Source organism: Thalassophryne amazonica, chromosome 5, assembly GCF_902500255.1.
Source record: "Thalassophryne amazonica chromosome 5, fThaAma1.1, whole genome shotgun sequence".
NCBI lineage: Eukaryota > Metazoa > Chordata > Actinopteri > Batrachoidiformes > Batrachoididae > Thalassophryne > Thalassophryne amazonica.
The window spans coordinates 76,457,949-76,478,763 of record NC_047107.1 but is presented as its reverse complement, the minus strand read 5'-3'; the positions used below and the strand labels follow the sequence as shown (position 1 = coordinate 76,478,763).

The 20,815-nt window shown below is 40.3% G+C and overlaps 1 protein-coding gene across 1 annotated transcript in view; it reads left to right on the top strand.

The window, feature by feature from the left end:
* Window positions 1-20,815, top strand: part of fbxl17 (F-box and leucine-rich repeat protein 17) — a 762,124-nt gene that overhangs the window by 698,724 nt on the left and 42,585 nt on the right. The window contains exon 10 of the mRNA XM_034170559.1: window positions 7,257-7,399. Within this exon, the coding sequence (XP_034026450.1) occupies window positions 7,257-7,281 (25 nt within the window). The 3' untranslated portion in view covers window positions 7,282-7,399. The remainder of the gene's footprint in view (window positions 1-7,256; window positions 7,400-20,815) is intronic.

Here is a 20,815-nt window from a genome sequence, read left to right as displayed (position 1 = left end):
TTTTGACATTGTCATTAAGTCCATACAGATTAATTGTGGCTAGTTCCTTGTACCAGTATTCCTCCCTTTGTAATTGTTTTGAAACTAAGCTAAGGCATTCACCCTCTTCCAAAAATACTTCCTTTATAGGCATAGCATCTGTGTCATCTACACTATGACCATATGAGCAAAAGTGTTGGTATAAAAATAAATCACACATTTTACTAAGTCTCTGTCTATGGTTGTTCATTCTACTCCTAAGGGTTTGGCTAGTTTCTCCCACATATTTGATTCCACATTTTTTGCAGCCAATCAAGTAAATTATATTTTTTGTAGTGCACGTCATTTCTGTTTCACGTGAGCTTGAACCTTGTACTGTTTACCTGTGGTGTTAGTACTGAAGTTATTCCCTTCTACTATGTGTTTGCAAGTTTTACATCTACTACTACTACCGCATTTACTAACTTTAGTGTCCTGTGTAGCATCAATCACATCCCTTCTACCAAGGTAGGGTTTGGGGATGTAACATCATAATCACAGGACGCGTTGGTAATAAGAGGTCTACCCTTGTTTAAGGGACTAGGGTCAGAGTCCATCACCTTTTTTTGCCAGGCTAGTGACCGCCCCCTCTTATACATAGCCATCATTATATTTTAACCCTTGTTTAAGGGACTAGGGTAAGAGTCCATTACCTTAGTTTGTCGGGCTGGTGACTGCCCCTTCTTATACATAGTCATCATTGTATCAGAAAAGGTTTTGTAGTATTTATAGTAGGTATAAAAAGCTCAGTAAATGAGTTGTCAGTTAGACTAGCTCAGTATAAGTTACACAATGTACAAACAGTCTATGGAACATATATGAAGATTACCAGGCACAAATAAATGTGTCATACCAAAACTTAACCTTACCCAGTCTGCTGGGGTAGTGAAACCACCAAGCACATGATTAATTTGCCTTTTGTTGCTTAAGATGGAAGATGTGTGTGGGTGTCAGTGTGGTGGTGTCAAGAACTTTTGATTGGCAGTGTATAAGGGACCATAGGAGCAGGAAATCGCCTTTCCTGGCTGATAATGATTCTCTGTCGGAGAAACAGATGAAGCGATATGCAAGAGAAGTTAAGGTGAAAAAGGAGGTGAAAGAAGTTGAGGAGAAATAGAGGGGAAAATCCCATTCTGGCAGCATGATCTGCAACTGAGTGGTAACTACACATTCACATATGGTAATGAGGACACACTCAGCTGCTCTACCTGAAAATGACATTAGGAGCTGAGTATTCTTGCTTGTGTATTCACCTTTTTTGTGTGTGTCTGCAAAAATTCATGGCTAGAAGCTGTGATCATCCTTGAAAACTGGAAATCATTGATTATGATCTTGGTACATTTCACAGCTATAGGCCACTCACTGGTGAAAAAACTCCAGCATTCTATGAAAATCCATGTGTAAAAAAAAAAACAAAGTTTCACTTTAAATGTCTCCTGGCACTTGAACCAATTTGAAACATCATCTTATCAACTGATGACCAAGAACAAACAAACAGTGTATCCAGAAAGTACTCACAGTGCTTCACTTTTTCCTCATTTCATGTTACAGCCTTATTCCAAAATGAAGCAAATTCATTTTTCCCTCAAAATTCTACGCACAACACCCCATAATGGCATGTAAAAAGTTTTGGCATTTTCTCTCCCCCCCCCCCCCCCCCCCCCCTTTATTTTTGCAAATTTAATAAAAATGAAAACTAAGAAATCACATGTAGGCTGTAACATAACAAAATGTGGAAAAACTGAAGCACTGTGAATACTTTCGGAATTCGCTGTATTATAGTCTGAAAATATTATATTTCCTTTAACCTGGTCTGCAGCAGGCATGCAGTGCTGTGATAATAAGGAAACAGAATCAGATCAGAATTGGAATTGAATTTATTACCAAGTAAGTTTTCACATACAAGGAATTTGATCTGGTGTCATTGGTGCATAAACAACAATAAAAAAGGAAAAATACTACTGTAAGAAGTAATTGGTGCATAAACAACAATAAAAAGAAATGGAAAAAAAATACTTCTGTAAGAAGTAAAGGAGTCAAATACACAAATTGGCAAAACTATGTTCACTGTCAAATAAATGTAACATAGTGGAATGGGGCTGTGCAAAAACATGCAGATGTACAGTGCCTTTCAGTGCAGGGATGATCAATCTGTACTTTGTGGGCATGGGGGGACAGGGTAAATGGGGGTCTCTGGCATTATTTATAAGTCTAGCTGCAGATGGAAAGAAGCTGTTTTTGTGTCTTGGCCAGGACTGACTTCTTTCTGAAGTCAAGATGCAAGGATTTCTGGTGCATTAACATATTAGCGCCAACTTGACTGTTGCGCTTATTGCGCAGCAATAGACAGTACTAAAGTTTAGACCAGAGTTTTGGTGGTCTAAGGTGCAAATGCTTTCTGGCAGTAGACAATATCAGTGCACAAGCTCTGTGCCCGATTTTGACACCCACATGCCCACACTAGTACAAGTGGTATTGTTATATTGGAGGCAGGCATAAAACTGACAACTGCATTATGTGGGAACTAGCAATGACACTTGTGTTGGGGTTTGCATTGATTTGCACCAGGTGTAATATAGGCACATAGATGGCGCTCACAATTTAACACAGCATTCAGGGAATGACTGGACAATGCATTCACTCACAGTTGTTATACATGCCCCAAGGTAAGTGCCTGTCACCTTTTATTCTGTAGTTTTGTCAGGTTGAGCTAAGTAAAGGGGAAGGGGAGGAAGCTGGGATGTGGTGTTTGTGAAGGGGAAGTAGAGGAACCGCTGTTGTCTGGGTTTGTAAAGTTTAATGCTTCCTTTTTTTATTTGATCTCACTGTGCAAGTGTTTTGAACAGTAGTATTAAATGTGTCTGAACATCAGATGAGAGATGTGGGCTCAGGTAATTGAGTCTGGGGTCATGTGATTGGCCATGACAAACAGCAGGACATAGACGCATGGGCCCACTTTTAGTCTTTCCCATCCTGTTCTGTGCATAGACACACAAAATCATAAGTCTCTGTTTTGAGAATACTTGGCCAAGTTACCCACTCATGCAAATGCAAAAAAACAAAAACAAAAAACAAACAACAACAAAAAAAAACCCAATATGACTTCTCTGTGTGCTATTCACCCATCTGGTCTGATGAAGCTTCTTCCCCACGGTGCCGTTTTACATGAAACATGCTGCAGCTTCAAAGCCGTGTTACTGCCTGTTTAGCGATAATGCACCATTATGCATGGCATATGAGGGCATGCAGGACCACAAAAAGAACCACATGTGGAGCCCTCTCAAGTGCCCAAAGCAATATATTACATATGTTACATACAGTACACAAGATTGTTCCTCTTTGTGTGTGTGCATGTTCAGAGAACACTCTATGTTAGGCAACAGGAAAGAGGGCTAACTACAAGCAGTTATTCAAAAAGCACAAGATTATTCATTTCCCTTCTTCCTGTGCACACCAGAAATCTGTACACACTCACTTTTATGAGCTTTTGAACAAGTCTTCTCCAGTTATCAGTGTCATTGTCAATCTACTATTCATGTATGCTTTTATGCTGTAATATATGCAGGTATTTTCAAAGCATGTTTGAATAGAGGGAGTGCTGCAGTGATGAAATGTTAAACAAAAAAAAAAAACAACTCTGAAAAGATCAACCTTTCAAGGCTTATTGCGGAGATGTTTGACTGTGACGCTTGTTTGTAAAAAGTTTAAAGTGGAATGGATTTGTTCTGCAAAAGCGAAAACAACGTCAGGACTAAGTAACTATTTGAAGGTGCTGTCAGAGGCAATTTTCTGTCTTTACCCTCCTCTTTTCATCTTTCTCTCACCCCTCACTCCTCCTCTCCATTCCCACTCTCATTAGTGAAGGTTGCAAAACAGTGGAAAACAAAGCCTAGGCCCTTCCAATCGATCACAGAGCCGCACTATCGATTGTTGAAGCACAGGTCTCCTCCATCTGCTAAACGATTGACAAGTCAGAGATTGATGAGGAAGATTGTTGTTTGAGCACATTTGTGAGTGCTAATGTAAGAATGTGTCTTTATTTGAGATGAATTACACAGGGCCAAATCTCATCTTCTGCTACACATGTTCATTAGTAGTTATGCCAAGAGCAAATGAGCAGTGAGAGGGTGCAGATTCTTCTCTGCCCTACCCTTAAGGTGTCCACTTTACAACATCACAATAAGTCAACTATAGTAACTATAGTTCACTCTGACACCACACACAGTAGTGTTCAGAATAATAGTAGTGCTATGTGACTAAAAAGATTAATCCAGGTTTTGAGTATATTTCTTATTGTTACATGGGAAACAAGGTACCAGTAGATTCAGTAGATTCTCACAAATCCAGCAAGACCAAGCATTCATGATATGCACACTCTTAAGCTATGAAATTGGGCTATTAGTAAAACAAGTAGAAAAGGGGGTGTTCACAATAATAGTAGCATCTGCTGTTGACGCTACAAACTCAAAACTGTTATGTTCAAACTGCTTTTTTAGCAGTCCTGTGAATCACTAAACTAGTATTTAGTTGTATAACCACAGTTTTTCATGATTTCTTCACATCTGCGAGGCATGGAGTCAGCCAACTTGTGGCACCTTTCAGCTGTTATTTCACTCCAAGATTCTTTAACAACATTCCACAATTCATTCACATTTCTTGGTTTTGCTTCAGAAACAGCTTTTTTGATTTTACCCCACAAGTTCTCAATTGGATTTAGGTCCGGGGATTGTTTAGTTGATAGTTTAGTGATTCACAGGATTGCTATAAAAACAGTTTGAACATAATAGTTTTGAGTTTGTAGTGTCAACAGCAGATGCTACTATTATTGTGAACACCCCCTTTTCTACTTTTTTTTTTCCTAATAGCCCAATTTCATAGCCTTAAGAGTGTGCATATCATGAATGCTTGGTCTTGTTGGATTTGTGAGAATCTACTGAATCTACTGGTACCTTGTTTCCCATGTGACAATAAGAAATATACTCAAAACCTGGATTAATCTTTAGTCACATAGCACTACTGTTATTCTGAACACTACTGTATATTAGGTAACAATAGTGAACAGTGGCTGTTGATATCACCATTTATCAGTCCCTGGTAACAAGACAAGCTCTGAACAAATATCTCAACCTTGCCAGTTGTAAAACATGACATTGACTAAATGTGCCAAATAATAAATACAATTATTCACACAACATTCTCATTTTAATTTCCTGCACTTTCAGTTAAAATCATTGTAGAAATTTTGCATAATTTATTTCCACCCTTGAAAAATGTGACCTTCCTATTTTCTAAATACTATCGAATCTACAACCAGTGGATCCTCACAGGCAACATACTAGCAAAAACATTAACACCAGTAATTAAACTTGTGGTGACCAAGCGATTACGTGCACTTGTTTCTAGTACAGAAGATTACTGGTTCAAACCTACCCCTGCCCATTCTCCATGTAATATGGAGTTACATCAGGAATGGCATCTGGTGTAAAACTTGAGCAAAATCAACATGCATATTCACTTAGGATCTGCTGTGACAACCCAGAGTGAAAAAGGGAGAAGCTGAAGGGACTTACTTACAGTATGACAACCCATAAAAATCCCAAATGAAAGCACTGATCATATAGAAAAAGGTGCAACTTATATGTTTTTTTTTTTCCTTTTTAACAGGCAACTTATACTGCAGTGCGACTTATACTTTGAAAAATATGGTTCATTTTACGTCGGTGGGTTATTGGCACATTCTGCATGTAAACAGTGAAACTGAAAATGCAATACTTCATCTGACTACTTCACCTCAGGAGCTCCCCACTCACGCAATATGACATTTTGCATGCAGATCTATTAACTCACCAGAAAACCTCTCACTTTAGTCTACCATCTAAATACTGCAGCTGTTCACCAGCTTCTGATGGACTCTGGCTCTTAAATAGAAAGACAGATGGCAATTTGTTTGGCTTAATCCATAACACGCCAAAATGCACCCATAATTAATTAACTAAATACACCCTGTTTATGCCCTGCACCTTGATTTGCTCTGTGATTATGCACCACATAGCAAAGTGGAGTTGGACATGCCTCAGATACACTTAGATCATGTGCTATAGCTTGTCAAGCTCAGGCCCAACTACTGTATTTCTTCTGTACTTTTTGTGATATGATAATGTGCATCCTTGAATAATATCATTTTTTGCAACAGTGTAACAACAGGTTAACCTTATGCTTCAGAAACACTATTTTACATACAGGGTAAAAGGATAAAAAGGCAACATTTGGTCTTGGAGGTATAGTGGAACATAATCATCCTGTACCTTGTGTAAAATGTTCAGGTTAATCAGAAAGTCAGTCTGCTTTGATGGAGGTAGTAGGCCAAAACCAAACCTAAACCTCTTAATTAATGGAAATTCAGTTGGTCTTGGATTATGAATAAGTCATATGACATCCTATGATGTGTAACCCTTTGAAGTCAGCCTGGTGCATATCACTGAAGAAGCACAGTACTCAAGTACATTATGTCAAAAATGGCCTTGATTCTTGGTGATAAAGGTTCATTTAATACATACAATGTGGTTCTTAACCCAGATCGTATGTATCTTAGAGGAAAACAAAGCAACAATGATGGTTCTGTTTAAAATGTGCACGGGTGCACATACAGCCACACTGGACCATTCACAATATGTATCAGCAGCACAAACTGCATGTGATGTATTTGTAAGTTTGTATATCTGGAGGTACAAAATGTTTGTGTATGTTCACAGAAATGTACCAAAGCTCCCAAACACTGACAGATATTTGTTTCAACAGATATTTTACACCGGCAGTATGTTACTTCCCTGGCAGCAGCAAATTCACTCACAGACAGAATTAAATCTAAGTCTGGCACCGAGTCACACTTTACCCTGGCACAGTATCATTGCTTTGTAGTGCTGCGACTCGGTGCCAATAATCTGATGGTTGAATCCTGCAGCAGTATAAACAGGTGTACATCTGAGACTTTGTTTACTTGTTTGTGTGTATGTATGTGTGTGCTTCTACACACTGGTTTGTATATGCTTGTTTTTGTGTTTTCAAGGTTCTGTGTAAACACCAGAGTTATATGTCACTGCTGACCAGATGACTTGCCCCCTTTCATCGAGAATTCCTGTGGGCCTCTGGGGATCTTGCTGCCACATTTGCATGAGAAGGGCTGTCAGACTAACACCTTTCTTGTTTCACTCTCCTCTTGTTATCTCTTGTGTCCACAGCTTTGATAGCCATAGGCCAATATAGTAGTACAATTGAGACTGTGGATGCCGGTTGGTGCAAAGACATCACAGACCAGGGAGCAACACAGATCGCAGAGAGCAGCAAGTCCCTCCGCTACCTGGGCCTCATGAGATGTGACAAGGTAACAAGACTCAGTATGTAATGGCTGTTGCTGTCTCCTGTATGTGACGCTCCCTGAAGAGCTGCTCTTAGATGTTTGTTTGTTTGACATGGTAAATTACATTTTTATAATATGTACTGCAAAACTGTGCAGTGTGGATTAAGTTTTTTCATAAGTCATATTTTGTTGAGCACTTAATGGCCATTTCTTTAATTGGGAAGCAAACCACATTGTAATGTTTGGAATTGTTTTTATATCGGCCCATGCATTTTTTGTTTGAACACTTGTTGTAATTCTGTGAGGTTTTATTTTAACAACAGTCCAACGTGCCTTACATCAGTGCGTTCACCACACAGGTGTGTGCAGTGATGCACAATGGCATATAATAGGAAGTGAACACAAAAATGATCAAAGAATTAAAAAGAACTAGTAAGTAACTTTGGCTGCGCCCTCGTTTTCACTCTGGGTCGCCACAGCAGATTCAAGGTGGATCTGTATGTTGATTTGGCACAGGTTTTATGCCGGATGCCCTTCCTGATGCAACTCCACATTACATGGAGAAATGTGGCAGGGATGGGGTTTGAACCGGGAACCTTCAGCATTAAGCGCACTAACCACTTGTCTACCAGCCCTGCTAAAGAATTAGAAATAATGAGAGTTCAAATAATAATAAGAGGTCAAAAGGTCACATTCTGTTTCATGTTGTTATGCTGATATGGCTGACAGCATACGTTCAGTCCTATTACTACCAGGGTCTTCAAATTCACAGGGAGCATTTGTGGGACACAACCCTTGGACAAGTTCAAAGGTGGCTAACCTTGACCTATTTTAAAAGGTCAAAAGGTCACATTCTGCTTCCTGTTGTTGTGCTCATACGGCCGAGGATATTTTAGCATTGCGTTATATTTTTGTTATTGTCAACATGGTCAAAGCAGAGGGTTATCTCACTGAGTCTGGTCTGCTTGAGGTTTCTTCTTCTAATCAAAGAAGCACCTGAGGGAGTTTTTCCTTACCACTGTTGCCGGTGTGTTTGCTCAAAGTCCTTACTTGTGTAAAGGGCCTTGGAGTGACTTATATTGTGATTTAGCAGTGTATAAATCAGTTGAATTGACTGTGTTGATTTCAGGAAACCCCAAATAAAGTTAAATGTGCACAGTTCTTTGCCCCAATGAAATCACTGAAAGCCCACGATTACCGTGACATTGATGTTCTTGTTCTTACTGAGCGCATGTAAACTTCTGACCACAACTGTGAATGGAATTTACTCAGAAACATCTACAGGTCATGAAGAGTTAAACTGTAATTTCTTCTTGCAGCTGTCCAAAGATTTATATAATAAAAACATGTTTTACATCCAGAGTAGTAGCTACACTCTCTGCTCTCTGGTTCAAAAACGCTCCTGCAACACAGATGCTTCTACTTACTTGCGTATCATTCAGTCTGACATGAGTGGGATGAGGGCACAAGAGGAAGAGAAAGTGAACTTTTAGCTGTATACATATTTCGTGGAGCCTTGATACAATGATATACGGACTGGTACACCACAAAGGGCGTACTTTCAATGGCCTCGATATGGCAGTAGGTCTTAATGAGCCGTGATTTTTATGTGGAGACAAAATTTTACATGTGGGTTTTAGTTAGAGCAAATTTTAAAGCTCCTAGTTGGCTAATAAAGTATTGCAAAAAGAGGTTGGCAGGAGGAAAAAAAGAAAGCAGGACAGAGCTGACTTATATTTGAAGCCTTTCACCAGGCTGGTAACTCATCACTTTTATTTCTTTATTATAAAATGTGGGAGAACTATGTGTCATGACCTTAATATTGACCCTATAGATTTCTCTGATAAAGGTTCTCACATGGAGATCGTTTACGTCGGGTAAGAGTATCAGTGGATCATATTTATCTATTTATATTGTAATAGATTGTAACCCCATATTTAAGGTCTCGGTGATGAAGCGATGTACTCGAGTCACATTATTGCGGACCTGAATGTGTATCTATCATATTTATCTAACAGTAATAAAGAGTAACTGCATTACATAGCAGGTGATCACTTTGATTCCATTTTCATTTAGTTTCCTCCTGCCTTGCTGACTCTGTGACCCCAGCAATCGATATCTACAGCCATGCTATTAAAAAAATCTGTGCCACAGTGACCCACTTCTTTACTAGAATTGCAGATATATTACATTCTCTCTACCAGCTGCCCTTGCCCCCCTGGCAACCTAGCTAACAAATTGCCATCCATCCACCCCTATTTATCTATAGCTATTCCTTTTCAGCTATGATAGTTAGACTCACAATTTAGCCCAGAGGATGTTAAGATAATTATAATAATAATATTATAATAATAATAATTATTCTCCTTGTGCTCAGAGGGGGGGGATTTCGGGATGACACAGCTAAATAAATCAGTAACTGGCACTATTAGAGGTTTAACGGAGTGTGAGTCGAGCACAGAGAAGAGTTTGACTGTTTCCAAAGTCAGGTACGTTGCCAGCTCAGAATCACAGAATTAAATAGCTGCATGTTTTCAATTTCACCCAAGTTGTTTCTTTCATTCATATCCTAAAATGCAAATGAAGAGGGTATGCTAATGAGGATTGATTGACCTGTGTATCTGGGGAAAAATAAATAAAGAGAGGGGTAACATCCAAATACTAATACTAGCTTATGATATAGTGGGCAAAAAGCAATGTGCACAGTCTGTAGGGTATTAAAACACTCAGTAGACATTTACTGTAGTAGTAGTTGAATGGTACCCAGATTCAGAAAATTCAAAGCTGACAGTGGACATGCATAAAAATGGTAATGTCATCCAAGGAGCCGTGGTATTGTACAAATACACCTTTATTAAGTATTAGGAATGGTTTGAAAAAGTCTGCTGTTGCGAAATAGAATTTATTGAGGCATGTGCTTCATCTGGTGACATCCATGTCAAATGAAAGTTAAGATGGCAGCAGCGTAGAACTTTTGTCTGAATTGTGTCCCAACTAGTCATAGAGAGAGAGAGAGAGAGAGAGAGAGAGAGAGAGAGAGAGAGAGAGAGAGAGAGAGAGAGAGAGAGAGAGAGAGAGAGAGAGAGAGAGAGCGCCTCATGGCAACCACTTTGGGTGTTGTTGCTGTTGTTCACTCTATTAGGAGGGTAAATAGAGTGACTGTAGGTAGGGGCAGATTTCAAGAGAGAATAGGAGTCATTCCAAATAGAGAACAATTGAACAGAAGTAGGTTGTTATCACAGTTACAGTGCAAATGTGAGCTACAGAGCAAATTAAGGAGGTCAAAAAGTGAGAAGCAGAATCAGACCAGGAGAACTGCTGCCTGGGTTTTGTTTTAGTGTTTTTTGTTTTAGCGCTGGGGCAGCAGTGGCCATATTGTCTGCTCAGGCCCAGAACCAGACCGGTTTGGACCGATGCAGTTGCATCGGTCAATTTTTTTTTACGCATTGTTCGTCATTGGTTAAAAAAAAAAAAAAAAAATCTTGAATAATCCCGAATAGTGCCGAACGTGTCCCCGCGGCGAACACAGCTTTGGTTTTCATGTCAACCTATAGTCCGTAAATTATACGGATTTTTCCGAGTTTCAGAGTCATACGGACGTACAAATAAAGTCGGATATTCAGGGTTTGGTCTGTAGAAGGTCTGTAATCAACCATTTCTGCAGCGTGACTCCACTTTGAAGCCGTGAAGCATTGAAGCAATGCTTCAATTCAGTGACTCGTGGCTCTTTGATTCGCTGCTCTTCAGAAGTGGCAATCCGTTCTTAACCCCTCGCAAAGCCATTAAAAGATCATGAGTTGCTTTTGTGTGTATTAAAGTCACTAACTGAGACTCTTGTCTTGTTGCTGTCAAGAAATGAGAATCGTCCTCCGTTCCGTTCACACAGCTCGAAACACTGAGCAGCTCTCTGCCGAGACAGAGTACGGTCGGAATAACTTCAAAATGAATTGCCGCGTTAAATAAAATGACACCTCTTTCCAAGCGTTGTAATACAGACAAGAAACTACAATCGACTAAAACGTTTTTCCTCCCAAAATGAAACGTGCTGTATTTCTTTACAAATTCCTGAAGTGAAGCACAGCAGCTGTAAGAATCAGCTCAGATATATGGAAAGACATTCATGCCAATAATGTCTGAAAAGATATGCTTTTGACAAAAACTACAGATTTTGTTTATTCCTATTTATATCCAGAGATCAAGGATCCACCATATAGAGTTTATTATGTCCAAAGTTTAAGGATCCAGTGACAATTTGATATTTATTTACCTTAAGACTCAATAAAATGTTCAATTTCAATTCAATTTCAATTTAATCGGCTTATAAAGTGCCAAATCACAACAAAATCTAAATATATTAAAACAAATACATCACAATTGTACACATATCACAACTGTGATATGTGTACAATTGTGATGTATTTGTTTTTGTTGTGAAAGTGTAGGAACACGGACCCACAACAGGGGGCGCAATGAACGGACAATGGAGGAAGGTGAATAACAAGGTTTACTATTGTGAAACGAGCACAATAAATACAACAATCACAATTTGGGGTCGAATCCGCTGGTGTCGTGTGGGCAGGCTCGAAGGTAGGAGACGTCCGTCTCAGTCGAACCGGAACCACCCAGATCTCCTCTGCCACCGAACCCTGGAAATACTGGAACCGCCACGTCCCGAATTCCCAGGTGGCCACTGCCTCCGCTCGTCGGATCCGGTACTGCTGGCGGGAGAGAGCAACAACACACAGGTGTGGATGCGACCGCACCCAGTAACGGAGAGGGGAGAAGCCGCCTCCACCTCTTGTCAATGTACAGCAGGAAGGTGAGTACTTATCCAAGCAATGAAGCTACCAGTAGTCAACAGTCCTGAAAAGGTTTAACAAGTTTAGCTGGTTGTTCAGAATGTAAATGCAGAGAATATTACCTCAGTCTTAGGCGATATCTCGGCACTGAGGTGGAGACGCCGTCCTCCTGATATACCTCTGTGCAGAGTGGAACAGCTGTGTCTGGTGATGGGTGACAGCTGTCACCCAGGCTACTCCCATAAGGCGGCAGCGCCCTCTGGTGCCTGGAGCCCGCACTCCAGGCAGGGCGCCCTCTGGTGGTGGTGGGCCAGCAGTACCTCCTCTTCAGCGGCCCACACAACAGTTTTAGCATATTTAGTCATGGACATGATGAATATTGTTACCTACTGGACTGTTTCTAATTTTGATTGGTATCAATGGAAAATGTCTTCTGTGAACTGTCTGTATCTCAATATTATTAAGAATATATACAGTCATATTTTTGTTGATTTTATCAACTGAAAAAAAATCATATATAGATTCAGGTATAATTGAAAGATTTTGGCAATAAATTTGATCCTGTTTACAGTCAATTTTTGTTATAGTGTTTTTTGTTTTTTTTTTAGGACATCATATTTATATAAATAAGTGTTCACTATGGTCCGTGAAGTATAATAAATATATTAAAAGAAGTGTGACAGTGTATGTTGCACACGAATAAAAGAATGAAGATTATTGAATAACAAGACGCGTACCATTTTTATTTTATCATTGGGCAAAAATGCATCTGTCAGATTTTCACTATGGATCCAGCCCTGCTGCTTATCATTTTTTTCTATCTCCTGAACAGAAAAAGTACCCTTTCCTTTTTGTCCGTGTTCAGTGTCCTTAAGGGTACTTTGACAGGATACTTATTATCTTGTCTGAACTTTTTTCTGTTATCTGTTGGTCTCTGGGTTATTATATTTGATTTCGAAGTTGCAATACTGTCTTGCATCACTGTCTTTAAACAAATTAAATTATTTTTATTTTGCTTCACTGTAGATTTTACAGTGCTCCGAATGTCCAATCGTTTTATATATCAAGTTCTTCTAAATGAATTAAATCAATATTTTAAAGTAATTTTCTAAATTTATTTTGCCGTAGGCGGTGTCTTCAGTTTGATAGTGACTTTTTACTCATTTGCATTTGACATTTCAGCCTGCAGCAGTTTTATTCCGTGCTTTATATGTGTATCCCAGCAGTAAAATCTGCAGCCATGTCCAATCCAATCTCAAGGAAAGCTAATCTCATCTCTGCACTCAATGTACTTCTGGGAAAACACAGAAGCTGGGAAAAACTCCCAATTCCTCACTGTCTCCACATATTCAACATCTTATGGAAATTATTTAACTTGTTGACACATCTTATGATATCAAATGATGGGCTCTATCTTGATGGTGGACACAAAAATAACCTGAGCAGTTGTCACAAATCAGTTTGGGCTGGGTCTGAGTGTACATTGCTATTTTAGTGGCAACAAATATCAACACTTAGGGGTTGGATTTAATGTGTTCGTTGTGCATGAACATGCTGCAGCCAAACGTGGTAATATCAGCCAATCACAGTGTCATCTGGCCATCCCTTTAAAGGTGCATATTGCTGTGGTGTCATGAAAGTGAAAAGATTTCTGGTTTGTTAGTGGACAGCCAGCGTCACAGTGTGTACCTCCCTAAGGTGCAGGAGCAAGGTGAGAATTTAATATATTTTTCTTAAATGATTGTTACCTTCTTTGTGCATTTTTGACATATAGTGCCTCCTGTGTTGACCCCCTTTTTTTTATCTTGGAAAAATTTATTTTCATATTTTTTGTATTTTCTTGGATGAAAGGATATAGCACAGCCCTGGTCTGTATCAATGCAGCAGGTCTGTGCACCATCACACCTCACTTTTAGACTAACACACCCAAACATGTGCAAGTGGTATTACTGAGCGTAAAAATGTCTATTAGGTGGAAACTAACAATGACCCTTATGTCTCTGTGTGTGCCATTTTGCACTGGATGGAGGACTCTGTCTTATATTTGCATTTTAGCTGTATTCCTTTTCATCCATTTGTCTCTTGTTTTTCATTCTTGCTGAAAACATGAATGACCAGCACATACCAGGTCAGCGGAAAATCTTCAGTCATTGAGTACACAATTCATGTTACTCAATAATAATTAGGTTGATTTATATGTACATTGGCTTGTAAGTGGGTGTTGTGGTCTGTCCCCTGTCTGTCGTTTTGTTAATTGTCATTGTGGTCTGCCCCATGCCTGTGTCTTATGTATGTTAGTTGTCTTTACAGTCTGTGTCCTTATGCTAATTAGCATTGTGTTCAGTTCTGTGTCCACATCTGTTAGTTGTGTCATTTCCTGTTTTTGCACTCTTTAGCTTTCTAAGTTCCACCTTAGTTGTTAAGGTGCCCTAACACTTGCACGACTTTGATCCACGCACTTGCATGTACATCGTCGTGATGATCCCACCTGCTCTGTTCCCAGCTGGATGCTGCGCTTTGTTCCACTGGCTGCCATGCGTTGTCCGCTGGACACTGTATATATAAAATAATTATTTCATAGGGGATTAATCATTTTCTCTTTGAGTTGGCTGTTGAAAACACCATTAATCACTTCCGGAATCAAAGAGGGCTGTTCCAGCGGCAGCTTTTCTCTCTTGCGTGCGCTGAATGAGGTGCAGAAAGCATTTGCAACCGTCTAAAAAGGTAATTATTTGTAATGTTTATATTGTAATAGTTTGGTAAAACAGTTGCATGTTCATCCCTTCTTGTGAGCAGCTGTAAAAGTATGTTTATGATAGATTTAACATCTTGTTATAATCGATCAGGCGAGCTGCGCTCTGATGTGGTGCGCTGGCACAATCACTTGCACTCACGCTATGTTTTTGAATTGTTCACGGGAAGTTCACGTAATTAATGTGTGATGGAGATTTTGAACATTTCAAAATTTTCTTTGCACATCTGCATGAAGCTGCGCACAGTTTACATGAGTTTAAGATGAGTTTACTCTCGTGCATGACAGAGTGTGTGCAAGTGCACCGATCAAAGTTGTACAAGTGTCAGGGGGCCAGTGTCAGTCTTTTGTTCTTCTGTTTATGGGTATTTACCATGTGTTTTGGTATTTGGCTTTTGTATGTGCTTGTTTGCTACTCATCCCAGGGTTCCTTGAGGTTTGTGTCACTTTATGTTTGTCAGTTTCTGTGTGTTTGTAGGTCTGTCATTGTCACCCGATCTCCCCTAGCCAGGTGCTCCACATTTCCCAATCATACCTCGTGTCATTTATCAGTTCATTTGTGTCACTATTTGTGCTGCACTGTTCTCCTTTGAATTGTCGGATTATTCTTTGACACCGCCTGTTTAGTAGCCGTTTGAAAAGTCTTAGTGTTGATTACCTTTTGTTGGATCCCCGGTTGTTGCAGCGGCCAGCGTCTTGTTTTGAGTTCTACACCATCTCCTGTTGGGTTTTCTAGACTCCTTCTGTTTGTTGGACTGGACTTCTGTTTGGGTAAATCAATCAACTTTGTTTTTCCATTACTTCCTGTGTGGTTACTGCCTGCATCAATTGGCTTCATCCTGAAACTGAACTTGCAAGAGTGAATGAATGTGAGGCATCACTGAAAAGTGCTTTGGCCATGAAAGAGCTACACAAGTGAAGTCCATTTACATCTGTGATGTGTGCTTATGTCGTTGAGCCTTGTTGACTGATTTGTGCATCACTCCTATGGAGTTCAGCAGTTTTGGAGACTTGACCTCTAATAACCTGCATTTGTTTAGCTCAGCACCAGGATCCACACACTTGAGGAACTGCCTCAGTATTTACCATCAAATAACTAATGTCTTAGACAGAATAGCAAAGAGGTCATTGACAGTGCCCCAAATGAACATGAACCATGACTGTTTGTATTACAGAAAATAAATTATTACAGACAGACACAGCAGTTTAGTTGTCCAGATAGTTATTCCTTTTTGAGAGCTTTGTTGACAGTGTTTTGGAAACACCAGAAACATGGCAAAGATTGTAATTCCCTTAGAAGGCCTTTGCTCAACTTCTGTTTAATATGTGTTTGTTTTAGGAATTTTGCACCAGCAACTATAATCCTAGCGAGGATTACAAGTATCTGAATAATATTAAGAAACCATCCTTTTTATGCACTTGTGCAAGCTCATCATCTCACTACAGTCCAGGTAACATCTGCTGCCTTCATTTGACTCCTGAAAATAAATTGCGGTCTTGGTCTTTCTCTTTTCCCCTTCTCCATTTCTTGCATTTTTCATTCTTGTTCAGCCACATTAAGCTCACCTTGTGGAGTTGGGTTGCAGAGCAGATCCTGTCAGTCTTGCACAAACACAGTCTTGTGATGACCTTGACATGCAAGTGCAGACAACCTAGTCAGCTCTCTGCCACAGCAGCCTGACCCAGGCTGTGTAAATTTGTTTGGAATTGTCAAAACACTGGGATTTTTAATATAAGCGCTTCTGTGAAAGTCACAGAACTCAAAAAGCTTTGAATTCATTTAAGAGCCGTTAACGGGATCCAGCTGTCTTTCCTCATTGCGAGCCGTGTGAAGGATCACTTTCCTCCATTACGGTTTCTATAAACGTGCTTCCATACTGTATATATTCTGCCTCCAGGCAACCTGAATTGTATGTGCTTTTAAAGTCCTTACTAACACATACTAATGAAATCACAGATGTGAGATGTCAATGCATTTAATTGTCAAAGTATTTTTCTTTTCAGTAGCTGGTCATATTTTTTGTGGGGTTTCTGGTGAGGGTGGGGGGTGCATGTCTGTAAGAAGGATTTCCTTTTTGTCTGAGTGTGTTTATACATGTTGAAATGCAATGTGTCTGTGTGTAACAGTGAGTTCTATGAGAGATATTTATGTTATTTGCTGTTAACACGGCTCATAATGGAGCATTGAAATGAGAGCCCCTCGAGGCCTGGCCGAGTGGCGTGCTTTGCCAGCCACAAATGATTACAGCTATGCCCTCAGGGCCCAAAGAACCCGTTATGACGAGGGGAAAGAATGTGATTGATCCACACTCACCCAAAATTATCACAGACCAAATCATTTTGTCCTCTTTCTGCCATGGCACTGTACTAGTCCTTTGAAGTATTTAGCTGAAAGAGCCACAGAAAAATTGCCATCATCTTCTGAAAAACCGAACCCTTTTGCTCGACAGTGCCACATTTCTCAGAAAAGCCGATGTCCCGAGTCAGTCCACCGTTAGATGGTCGATCCTCTCTAAGACAAGCTCATCTTTCCACACTATGATGAACACGGTGGCACTCCATGTATTCATCCATGTTTGGGGAGTGGTAACATTTAGCACTTTAGCATCATGGGATTGTCAGCTAAAATTATGGTGATGTTGTGAAAAATGACACAATCTGCCCATTGCATTTATTAGACACAGACATGCAGAAACACTTGTTGTGAGATATTTCATAAAGTAACCTATCAAATGTGATGGGTTTACTCATTTCTCTAACTATTGTCCCAAAAATAATTGTCCAGCCTGGGAATCAAATAATTTACAAACATCAGTCACTGAGTGAGTTGTCACATTGATAATATACCCTTAGAGAAAATTGTTGCATTTAATAATGATTGCATGTCACAGGAAAGCTGTGCCCCATTTTTAAATTACTTTAATTGTAATACAGGCCTGGAGTGATGCCATGTGCATTCAGTGGAAAAAATGAATGCACCCACATATTTACGTATATTATTTATTGTGTTTGAAAGAATATCTGTGTTCATATATACAGTGCTGTGCAACTTTGAATTTTGCTAACATTGTTGTGTGTGGTCATTATTTTCTTTCATCTCATCAGTGAGTCAACAGAAAATCAAATTAGAAAAGTCCAAAAAAGTAAAAGGAAAGAAGTGTTCTGTCTGTCCGGATCCAGTTACAACCTAATCTACTGAGCAGAGTTGTACAACCCCAATTCAAATGAAGTTGGGACATTGTGTGAAATGTAAATAAAAACAGAATACAATGATTTGCAAATCCTCTTCAACCTATATTCAATTGAATACACTACAAAGACAAGATATTTAATGTTCAGACTGATAAACTGTATTGTTTTTGTGCAAATACGAGGTCACCTCGGTGTTGGTCTCTCAGGACAGCTTTCAGGTGGATTTCATTTTCATTCCGGTTGCTTTCCAGTAGTGTGAATATCCGATTGTGATTGTGCATGAGCTGGACATGCCAGAACATGTCCCGTGAGGCTTCATCACGGCGTTGCTTTGCGCCGAGCGGCTGCACCGCGACGCGCGGTGCAGCAGCTTCTGTTTCCATGACAAAACCCCTGTAACAGTGAAATGTGCCGTTCATTTTTAAACTGGATGCTGTCTTGATCCGGTATGTCATCTGACTAGCACAGGAATTGTGAAAAGACGTGGACATCAGCACTTTTCCGGCACATTAAGACAGATGTGCGGAGGAGTTCCGCACGTCGCAGTGCAGCCGCTCGGCGCAAAGCAACGCCGTGATGAAGCCTCACGGGACATGTTCTGGCATGTCCAGCTCATGCACAATCACAATCGGATATTCACACGACTGGAAAGCAACCGCAATCCGTCTGAAATCCACCTGAAAGCTGTCCTGAGAGACCAACACCGAGGTGGTTTTGTCCCGCGTAATGAACGGAGCCGTGGCGCGTCCCTCCGCTTTTCTTTCCATGAAAAAAACTCCTGTAACGATGGACTGTGCCAGAAAAAGTGCTGATGTCCATATCTTCTGCCTTTTGTGAAAGTCAGACGAGGTCCCGGATCAACAAAGCTTTCACGTTGGAAATGATCTGGTTGTTCCAGCGGGGTGTCAGCCTGTCGATGGGGGCTGGGAGCGTGCCGCGCTCTCAGCAGTTGTGGGCCGTCCTTAAAGCGGCAGTAACACCCCGTAATCTGTTTAATCCCCATAAAATCGTCCCTGAAAGCCATATTAATTTTTCGAACGGTGTCCACCTGGAGGTCTCTCACAGTTTCTGGAAAAAAATTGATGCAGCAAAGCTCCAAATCATTCAGACATTTATTCGCAATAAAAAATAGATGAGAGGGGTGGACCACACCTCACTCAAAGCCTGCTCACGGGCGAATGACACAACCGACAGGCATGAAAAATCTCACGCATGCGCACGAGGGTTCAAGCTTGTCTGACGCAATCACACGTGATTCAAATCCATATGGTTTTTTAAAAAAATAATAAGGTCAGATACTTTTCTAACAGACCTCGTATTTGCTCATTTTGAAATGGATGCCTGCAACATGTTTCAAAAAAGCTGGGACAGTGCATTGTTTACCACTGTGTTACATCACCTTTCCTTCTAACAACACTCAATAAGCGTTTGGGAACTGAGGACACTAACTACTGACACTTTGTAGGTGGAATTCTTTCCCATTCTTGCTTGATGTGCGACTTCAGTTGTTCAACAGTCCGGGGTCTCCATGTCGTATTTTGCACTTCATAATGCGCCACATATTTTCAATGGGTGACAGGTCTGGACTGCAGGCAGGCCAGTCTAGTACCCACGCTCTTTTACTACGAAGCCATGCTGTTGTAACACGTGCAGAATGTGGCTTGGCATTGTCTTGCTGAAATAAGCAGGGACATCCCTGAAAAAGACGTTGCTTGGATGGCAGCATGTGTTGCTCCAAAACCTGGATGTACCTTTTAGCATTGATGGTGCCATCACAGATGTGTAAGTTGCCCATGCCATGGGCGCTAACACACCCCCATACCATCACAGATGCTGGCTTTTGAACTTTGCACTGGTAACAATCTGGATGGTCTTTTTGCTCTTTTGTCCGGAGGACACGACATCCATGATTTTCAAAAACAGTTTGAAATGTGGACTCATCAGACCACACCACACTTTTCCACTTTGCATCTGTCCATTTCAAATGAGCTCGGGCTCAGAGAAGGCAGCAGAGTTTCTGGATGTTGTTGATGTATGGCTTTTGCTTTGCATGGTAGAGTTTTAACTTGCACTTGTAGATGTAGCAACAAACTGTGTTAACTGACAATGATGTTCTGAAGTGTACCTGAGCCCACGTGGTAAGATCCTTGACACAGTGATGTCGGTTTTTAATGCAGTGCCACCTAAGGGATCGAAGTCACAGGCAATAAATGTTGGTCTTCGGCCTTGCCGCTTACGTGCACAAAGTTCGACAGATTCTATGAATCTTCTGATTATATTATGGACTGTAGATGATGGAATCCCTAAATTCCTTGCAATTGAACATTGAGAAACATTGTTCTTAAACTGTTGGACTAGTTTTTCACTCAGTTGTTCACAAAGTGGTGATCCTCAACCCATCTTTGCTTGTGGCCGGCTGAGCCTTTTGAGGATGCTCCTTTTATACCCAATCGTGACACTCACCTGTTCCCAATTAACCTGTTCACCTGTGGAATGTTCCAAACAGGTGTTCTTTGAGCATTCATCAACTTTCCCAGTCTTTTGTCACCCCTGTCCCAGCTTTTTTGAAATGTGGTGCATGCATCCATTTCAAAATGAGCAAATATTTGCACAAAAACAAAAAAAATCTATCAGTTTGAACATTAAATATCTTGTCTTTGTGGTGTATTCAATTGAATATAGGTTGAAGAGGATTTA